We start from the raw sequence: 10,339 nt of genomic DNA, 5'->3' as shown, positions 1-10,339 counted from the left end.
TAGAATATAACATTATTTTATAACAAAAATTGTTTTAAAATATATTTGTTTGTAACAAATATGCTGCTATTAATCCTTTGGTACTTTTATGTGCAAACAAAATTTCTAAGTTTGAACAAAATCTATATTTTAAAAATATTTATAAATGCAAAATATTTATATTTGCGGCTTTTTATCAGCAAAAGCAATAACAACATGTAGTAAAAACATCTTTAAATGATTATTCCGGAGCATATTCACCATCTACTTCAATTACTGCTTCTCATTTGCTTGACAGACGGTCAGACCGTCATTTAAAGATGCTTTTGTTGAATAAAATTTGTTGAAAAAATGCTGCAATAATTAGGCACCAACCCAATATCATTTTTTTTTAAAGTGAACTTGAATGAAAAATGTGGGTGCAGAATCCTAGAACAATCTTAAATATTGAATCTGCCTGCCCTCCACACACACTCTCTCTCTCTCTCTCAGCCCCTGAGAACTACTATATACTGATGATCTTGCCCTCATAGTAGATTCCATATCAGAGCTAGATGAGAAATTCCAGGTGTAGAAGCAAAACCTGGAATCTAAGGGCCTTAAGGTTAACTTAACAAAGACCTAAGGCCCTATTAAGCAAGAAACTGACAGGAACCCACCCACCTCAGGTAGGTGACCGTTTGATTTGTAGGAAAGGTGTAGGCAGGAACTCCATATGGTGTACCCAGTGTAAGTTATGGACACACAAAAGGTGCAGTGGATGAATAAGAAGGTTATTAGAGAAGATAGTTTTCATATGTAGGAGATGCACAGGATCCACCTTATCTGGTGGGCAATGTGGAAGCTAAGGGTAGATGAGTGATTAGTGAGAGCTATGTAAGTCACATACAGGGATGTTGTTAGTAAGGTAAGAGTCGCCAATGAGGACAGCAAAGAGTTTAATGTACAAGTTGGAGTCCACCAGGGGTCACTTCTTAGCCCCTTATTTATCATGGTCCTCCAAGCTATAACAGGAATTTAAGACGTCGTCCCATGTTTTCCTGGGTCTACTTGTTCCCTCTACTATTAGAGATCAGCACTTCTTGAAGCAACTGTCTTCATTAATATGCATTACATGGACATACTAGTGCAGTCTTCTCTCTTACACACTACATCTCATGCCTCATATACCCAGTTTTTCTCTCAAATCACTTACACTCTGTCACATATGCACACCAACATTACCCATCCAGTGGAGCATACTGGCTTCATTCTTTCAAGAAGCATGAACTGGAATCAAAGGGCCTTAGAATTAATTTAGCAAAGACCAAAATATTGATAAGTAGGAAAACAGACAAATTGCAGATCCCTTTAGGGAGATGGCCCTGCTCAATTTGTAGAAAAGGTGTTGAAAGGAACTCCATAAGGTGTACCCAGTGCAAGCTCTGGACACATAAGAGGTGCAGTGGTATCACTAGAAGACTAACAGAAAAAGTAGTCTTTGCATGTGACCAAAGAATAAATTTCTTCAAATGTCAGGTGGGACCCATAGAAGACATGGAACCTGAGAAGCTTTTCAGCTGGCCAACTCCTGTCAAACTTCCAGCCCATGCCATCATGGGAAACGGACGTTAAATGATGATGATGATGATTTGTGTGTATGTATGAGTTTCCTTAGCTTCCCTCCACCCTTTCCACTCTCAAAACATTAGTATAGTAGGGGATACTTGCTCAAAATTCCGTCCCTAACCCTAACCCTAATACCGTAGTGAAAATCGTGTGGGTGTTAATCTGAAAATTTACCAAATTCCAGAGGTCCAATGTCTCGAGGGAGGGGAAAAAAATGCGTATTTGTGACGAGTGCTGGGTTTGGACGTAGCAAGGACAATGAGAAGTAGAGAGGTGAATGGGTCAAGGGTACCCGAGAGAAGGAGGTATGGGATGAATTGCTGTTTTCAAATTTTGGTACATGGGTAGTAGTTCTTTAAAGGGATGGGTGTTAATCGATACATCGACTCTTGACGGGTATTTTATTTTAACGACTCCTGTAGGATGAAAAGCATAATTAATTCCCCTGCAGAATTTGAACTCAGAATGCAATAAGTCGGAAGAAATATCTCGAAGTATTTTGTTTGATGTTCTGACTATTCGGTCTACTCACCATTTCTACAAAAAAGGAATGAAATATAAACTGTTGTTTAAAAAAGTGAAAATGGGCCGCTAAAGTCAATGATCGTCGCTACATTTTCTATCAAAACACTGCCTATGTTCAACAAATATATATTCTCTCGAGCCAGGCCAGATGAAAGTTGATCGTAAGTTGGACTTAGATACAGGATGTAGTAAGACAACACAAAGACAATTGTTAAATGCCTTTATCAATTTAATGACAACAACAATTACGCTTTCTAAGAAATAGGTGTAACTGTAATTACTTCCCTTTAGTAGAATTCTTTTGTAGAAAAGTTTAAAAAATTTCCCATTCTTAGAGAAGCGATGGCGGAAAATACTAATGGAACGAAAACCGAAATGACGACAGAAACGTCAAATGAAGTGGAAGACATCGGGATATACACGCAGGTAAAAACACCAAATTTATATATTAGTATACTGCATTAATATTTGGGAATTTAGTGGTCATCTGGTTTGTATTTGTTAGAATTTAATATGAAGACCAACGTTTCGATGTCTTTTGAGTTTTTGGCGTCAACGTTTACAATTAGCAAAGCAGCAACATGGATTTATTATATTAATTATAGGAGGATAAGAGGAAAAGAGATTATGTGGTGTTCATGCCTTCCTGGGAGACGCTAGTAATCGGTTCCTAATAAAATGGCTACAACTGAGAGAATGGAAATCAGACACGTATTCTAGTCTTCACCACACTGTATAATTTTTAACACGCAGATATTTTGGAATATCTAAGTAAATGTGATGTTGTGACGTTCATGTCGTGTCTTTCGTGAGGTAGTGGTGAGTAATAGGTGTGAAATTAAAATAGCTATGAATATGAATTGAAAATACGATGTTTACTCGGCTGTGGTTAATGTATTATGTAACTACAGGCGTTTTATATACATACATACATACATACATATATATATATATATATATATATATATATATATATATATATATATATATATATATATATATATATATATATATACACGCATACGTTTATATATATTAGAAGCAGTGGTATGTTGTGATATTAATTCTTTTCATAAGGCTTTTACCATTGTATGCAAAATGAAATGTTTGCAGCTGTGAAGCGATACCAGGTTACAGAATCGTCCTCCAGTCTAGCAGCTGCTTGTTACTTTATGGATGCTGGAGCAACGTAATGTTGAGGCATTCATCAGTTTTCTCAAGGTAGTTATAGTACAATTGTGAAGACAAGATTTTAATGTATATCTTTATCTACATATATATATATAAGCGAAAGCTTGACAAAAAAGAAAAAAAAAACAAAGAGATGAAAAAATATTGACATCTTTGAAAACTGCGTAAATAACTCGAAAATTAATATTAGAAATCCCCTGACCTTCTCCCCCCCCAAATAACGAGATGTGGCGTGCTTGTTTTTTGTACCTTGTTTATCATTTTGTCCATGTTTTTTTTGCAACGTCATGTACCCAGATATGTATCTATATGTACATGTAGATGAAGGTATGTACATACATGTACATATATATGCATATACTCATATATTGTTTGTATATTGTTATAGTTACCTTGTATATTCTTTATGAATTTCCTACCAAAGATATACAAGGAATGGATTTGTTTAATCTTTTGAAGAAACAATAGGTCAGTCTTCGTCTAACTGGACTATGATCAAAGACGTTTCAGTTGTGACCAGCCTGCCATTTATTTATTTAGTTTACTAAACTAGTTGTTCACCACTAAGGACCCATTTTATTGCATCAGCTTTCTTGTACACTCTAGGGTATGTGTTTTGAAGATTTGGTTACATGGGCTTAGTGTGTGTGTGTGTGTTCTTGTTTTGACATCTCATTTCATGTCATTCATTTACAAAACACTGTAAGAACATTTCTGGTTAAGGGGAAATATAACTTTGGAAACAGGTGAATGTTGGCAACAGGAAAGGCACCCATCTGTAGAAAATCTACCATCTCCCACTGTGTTCATTGCTCTCTCATCTCTCACTCATCCTACTCCTCTATCAGAGTACCTCCCTATTAGGACTTTATCTCTTTCCCATCATGGCACTTGTGTAACAAGAAATGGCAATGTGTTGGGGGCTCTGTGTTCAATTCCTCTTTCTCTCTCATTACTCACTACTTATAATGTTGCATTACTCCCATTCTGTCACCCATTTTCCTGCTATCCATTAATATTTCCCACATTACTCTATCCTTCACTCTCTCTCTCTCTCCCATTATGCTCTTCATCTTCTAGTATTTCTATGCATCACTTTCTCTTCCATTACACTCCTCTCTATGATGTTTCTATCCAATCTCATCATCATCATCATCACCATCGTTTAACGTCCGCTTTCCATGCTAGCATGGGTTGGACGTTTTGACTGAGGATTGGTGAAACCAGATGGCTACACCAGGCTCCAATCTGATCTAGCAGAGTTTCTACAGCTGGATGCCCTTCCTAACGCCAACCACTCTGAGAGTGTAGTGGGTGCTTTTACGTGCCACCTGCACAGGAGCCAGTCTAGCAGCACTGGCAATGATCTCACTCGAAAGTCTTTACACGTGCCACCGGCACAAGTGCTAGGAAGGCGACGCTGAGCACAGGTGCCATCACGATTTCGCTTTCGCATGCCCCAACGGGTCTTTGCAAGCCGAGTTTTGTAGCAACAGTTGTCATGCATCTTGTCATTCCCTCACTCTCTTTTCTATTATTCTCTCTTCTATCACCCTCTCGTTTTGGTCCTCTTGTGTAGAAAAGAAAAAGGACAAATGGAGATGACACAGAGCAGTGAAGAGGCAACTCTCTTTAGTCTTACCTCTCTGGTACTGGTCAATGAATGAACAGAGACAACATAGAGAGTGTTCTTTATTCTTGCAAGGGACATGGCAACCTATCTTGTGCTGGAGCCACAAAAGCATGCACACAAAACACTCTGTAAAATGGTTGGCAATATTGAGGGCGTCTAAGGTGGCGAGCTGGCAGAATCCTTAACATGCCAAGCAAAATGCTTAGTGACAATTTGTCCATCTTTAATGTTCTGAGTTCAAATTCTGCCAAAGTCGACTTTTTATTTCATCCTTTCAGAGTTAGTAAAATAAGTACCAGTTGAGGACTGGTCGTGGTGCAGTTGACTTATCCCCTCCCCTGAACTTGTTGGCCTTGTGCCAACATTTGAAAGTAATATTGAGGGTATCCATCCTTAGAAACCATTTCAAAAGTGGCACCTGCGAATAAGACATGGTTTCATGATGTATGTGAGGGTAGTTTCAATGGATAAGAACTGACAAAAACTATGGGAAACCACTTAGATCAATTTTGTTGATTTCGAACCTGAGACCACTTTTAAAGCTGGTAATTTAGTACCTGCAGGATTTGATAGCTTTAATCTCATCATCGTCATCATTGTTTTAACACTCATATTTTTTTGCTTGCATGGGTCAGATGGAGTTTCTTGAGGCAGATTTTCTATAGCCAGATGTCCTTTCAGTTACCAATCCTCACCTGTGTTCAAGCAAAGCAATATTTCCTCATGGCCAGACATTATTTACAAAAATCTCATAATGTCAAAACAAGGAGACAAATCTACACACACCCACACACATATACATTCATCATCATCATCATCATTTAATGTCCGTTTTTCATGCTAGTAGGGGTTAGATGATTTGACCAGAGTTGGCAAGCTGGAGAACTGGACCAGACCCCAGTCTGATTTGGCTTGGTTTCTATGGCTGGGTGCACTCCCATATATATATATATATATATAATAATAATAATATTAGGGACAAAATCCAAAATTACAGGTAAAAACTCAATTAAAATCAATTTATAAAAAATTAAAATTAAATTGAGCTTTATAGATAAAATATATATAAAATATATAGTTTTAGGGAAAATAACCAAGTTTCAAGAACTCATCGATGAAAATCCACTATCACATATAGAAAAATTAATAATTAAAAGCACAATAAATGAGTATAATATAAAGTAAAGTAAATATCATAAGATAAATATAATATTTATTGTGCTTTTAATTATTAATTTTTCTATATGTGATAGTGGATTTTCATTGATGAGTTCTTGAAACTTGGTTATTTTCCCTAAAACTATATAATATATATATATATATATATATATGCTTGCTCTCTCTCTCTCTCTCTCTCTCTCTCTCTCTCTCTCTCTCTCTCTCACCTGCACACATAGCAGCCTTATTTCACTTTCCATTTATCAAATCCACTCACAGAGTTTTGGTTGTCTTGGAGATATTGTAAGAGACCTTTGCCCAAGGTACCACACTAGGACTGAACTTGAAACCATGTAGTTGCAAAGAATGCTTCTTACCTACACAGCTATGCCTGCACCTAGATTAATGTAGATACAATTAAGGATTATCTATTAGTCCAATCACAGTAATCACACACACACAAAACATAAAAAGTAATAAAGTCTTTTTACACTGTGTATTGAGTGCTGTGCTACAAAGAATTGTCTGTTATATTATTATGCAACACTAAGTAGTGGAGGTTGAATTGTAATTTCCTGTTTTTGTTTCATTCCTTGTAGAAAGTTCTCCAGACTGTTCTCCAGTGCGTGAAATCATCAAATGCATTGCCTGCCGAGGGAGATGACTATGACTTCTATTCGAGTTTTCCTGGTTTCCAAGAAATCATGGAAATTGAAGGCAAACGTATACTACATATGTGAGCAGGATTTTCATTAATTTTATCAGTCATTATTATTATTATTAACAACAACAATGCTGTAAGCCAGTTGGATCATTAGCACTTTGGACAAAATACTTAGAAGCATTTTTGCCAACATTTTACATTCTGAGTTGAAATATTACCTGGGTCACTCTTTGCTCTTCATCCTTTTAGGGGGTTGATAAAATAAGTACCAGTCAAGCACTGGGGTTGACATAATCAACTTACCCCTCTCCGGAAATTGCTGGCCTTGTGCCCAAATTTGAAACTATTATTATTATTATTATTATTATTGTAGGGTAAGTGTGAGAGGCTGGATATGGCTGGTTTGAAATTAAAACAAGTAGAATATTTGGGCTGGATGTGGCTGGTTTAAATCCTAAAGGGTCAAATTAAAATTTGATTTCAGTGTGAAACTTCCATTTCTGCTTCAGATCTTTTTTTTGTTTCTATATTCAATCTCAAAACCTTTCCCTTCTTGTGATTTCAGTTTATTGAAGTAGCCAAGTTATATTTATTTAAATTTCGTGCTTTAAAAATAACCTAAAAAAAGGAAAAGTACTGACTTGAGAAAAACTAAAATAAAAGTAGGGGTAAGTGGGGGTAAAAACAAAAAAAAATTTTTTTTTTAAACCAAAAGAAAAAAAAATACATGGAATCTAAAAAAATTAATGAATAACAAAACAGAAAAATTTGAGAAAATTTGAATGATTGGGAACTGGTGAAAACTGTAAAATAAAGTTACAAAAAAAAACTGGTTAAAAATTTAAAAACTAAAACATGAATTTATTTGAAATAGAAATCCATGTAAATGATTGATAAAAGTTCTTTATGTATGATTTATTTTCATGGTCTAGCTAGAATGTCCATCTACTGACCATTTTGTTTATTGTGATGGTGATTTCTTTTGTAGCATTCAAAACATTATGAAACACCAACTTGTGAAGGGAAACATAGCGGCAGAAAGTCAGAGCTCGACAGAGATAGAAGATAGATTTGAGCACATCATTGATGCCAACGACCAGCTGCTGGAGAAAATTGTAAGTATTCTCTCTTTGCATTCATTGCTTTCAGACAACAGCTAACATATTTTCTTGTGATGGTCAACTTTAGATTGTCATAAGAGAAACAGATGAACTAATCAGTGCTTTGGTAGTTTGTATCATGTATCCTTGGTCAAGAAACCACAATTCTCTTTCCACAGTTCATTCTTGAGTAGGTAAGGTGTAGGGCTGCAAAGGCACTTTAGGCCTGTCTTGCTGAGGACTTAGCTATCCCTATCATGCTGGTGCCATAGCAAATGCACCCAGTGCACTCTGTAAAGTGATTGGTGATTGGAACAGCATCAAGCTGTAGAAAACAAACCAAATAACACATTCTAACACCTGTGTGTGAGAGCAGGGGTTATAATAAGAAATTATTACCTGTCTGGTTTATGCCAGCATGGAAAATGGATGTAAAATGATGATGATAATTTGTATATATATATATGTGTGTGTGTGTGTATGTGTATACACTCCTGTCATCATCTGTGCCATGGTAGAGGGAGACCCAGGAAGACATGGGATGAAGTGGTGAAGCATGACTTTTGGACGGTGGGCCTCACAGAGGCAACGACGAAAAACTGAGACCTCTGGAGATATGTTGTGATTGAGAAGACCCAGCAAGGAAAGTGAGATCACAGCTGTAGCCTACACCAGTGTCGCATAACCAGCGCATTTAAAAAGTACCTTTGAATCGTCGAGCGACATTGAGTCAAGTAAATCAAAATCAAATCAAATCAAGTCACAATCATATTGTACTTGTGGCCCTTGCCAGTGCTGGTGGCATGCAAAAAGCACCATTTATGTGTGGGTTGCCTGCAGTTTTGAGGGAGGAGGTGAGTTGATTACATCAACCCCAGTGCTCAACTGGTACTTGTTTCATTGACCCCAAAAAGATGAAAGGCAAAGTGGACCTTGGTGGAATTTGAACTCAGTATGTGAAGATGGATGAAATGCTGCTGAGCGTTTTACCCAACATGTTAATGACTCTGCCAATGAGCTGCCTTACTCACTCACTCAGTAATAATAATAATAATAAGAATAATAATAATAAACATTATATACAATATTTTGAATGCAATAGAAACCACATAATCAAAACAAAACATTGCACATAGCCAAGGTACACATGGCTGTGCTTGGTAACGCAATGAAAATATGCAATAAAAATAGACTACTGAATAATAATAATAAGAATAATACTAATACTTAAAATAGTAACAATATATTGATGCTGTATTTCATGACATTAGCAAGAAGATGGTCAAAAATTTAAACTAATTATTAAAACTTTGCTTTCTTCTTGTTTTCCAGGGAAATTTATTGGATGAAGCTTCAGGCATTAAAAAACAAGAAAATACACTTGTTATCACCAACTTCAAACCAAAGCAGACCAATATTGCAAGCTGGAATAAAAAGGTATTATATATAATAATTATATCATTAGTCTGACAAAATATGTTTTGTTGAACTAATGATTTGGGCTTAATTGTTTTATTCATTCTCAGACTTATCTTTGAGTGGTTGGACAGAGCTTCTTTTGAACTTGTCACTCTCTGAAATAAATAAATAAATACATGGGTGCTTTTATGTGCTACGGGTGTGGGTGCCAATCCTGGTGCCCTGTAAAAACACTCATTACACACCTAAAGTGGTTGGCGTTAATAAGGGCATCCAGCTGTAGAATCCATGTCAAATCAGACTGGTGGTTGGTAAGCAAGCTACTTACCACACAGCCACTCCTACGCCTAAACTGCTCAAAATTTATTAACTTCCTACACCCAGATCTTTGGATCTTACAATTGCCTATCTGTCTGTCTGCCTGACCACCCACCTGGTTTGTATAGCTGGATGCCCTTCTTGACATCAACCATCTTACAGAGTGAACTGAGTGTTTTCTTTACAGAGAGAGAGGTACTTATTGCAATGTTATTTTTACTTCCTCCAACAGTCTCCAGCCACTACGCCTGCAGCTCCTAACAACTACAGATTGATTACAGGACGTCAACTTGTGAGACCACAGACTAAATTTACAGATGACATTGATAATTCCAACAATTCATTTGTTCCACGAATCCGAAGAAAGCCCAATGCTCTGAAATCACTCGAAGGTCAGTCATCTATTCAAATTCTTTGTGTTTCTGCTTCATCTGCCATATAACCAACAATAATCTCTGTTATCCTTTCTTCGTCATTCTCTGATTTTATTTTCAATATATATGAAATGCTACATTGATATGTTTATATATGTATATATATTTATATTGGGGGCGTTGCTCTACATAAATGCCTCACACTAGGAGGGACTCTTAAAGTCAAAACTACCATAATAAACATATTGTCCTTCCTAGCATGAGGCATTTATGTATAGTGGTGCTCTTAATATATATATATATTTAAAGGGAATAATTAATAAATTTTTCCCTTATGAGGTTTTTTCATGCTAACCACTTGATAAATTCT

General features: G+C 36.3%; 1 protein-coding gene across 1 annotated transcript in view; it reads left to right on the top strand.

Moving 5' to 3' along the window:
* Window positions 1-2,391: 2,391 nt before the first annotated feature.
* The window catches only part of LOC106875374 (exosome component 10), a 29,029-nt gene continuing 21,081 nt past the window's right edge, over window positions 2,392-10,339 (top strand). Inside the window, exons 1-5 of the mRNA XM_052972043.1 lie at window positions 2,392-2,538; window positions 6,694-6,830; window positions 7,747-7,873; window positions 9,191-9,295; window positions 9,828-9,987. Of these exons, the coding sequence (XP_052828003.1) occupies window positions 2,455-2,538; window positions 6,694-6,830; window positions 7,747-7,873; window positions 9,191-9,295; window positions 9,828-9,987 (613 nt within the window). The 5' untranslated portion in view covers window positions 2,392-2,454. The remainder of the gene's footprint in view (window positions 2,539-6,693; window positions 6,831-7,746; window positions 7,874-9,190; window positions 9,296-9,827; window positions 9,988-10,339) is intronic.

Source organism: Octopus bimaculoides, chromosome 12 (assembly GCF_001194135.2).
Source record: "Octopus bimaculoides isolate UCB-OBI-ISO-001 chromosome 12, ASM119413v2, whole genome shotgun sequence".
NCBI classification, from domain to species: domain Eukaryota; kingdom Metazoa; phylum Mollusca; class Cephalopoda; order Octopoda; family Octopodidae; genus Octopus; species Octopus bimaculoides.
Note: the sequence above shows the minus strand (reverse complement) of the source record. Positions and strands in the feature narration are given on the sequence as shown.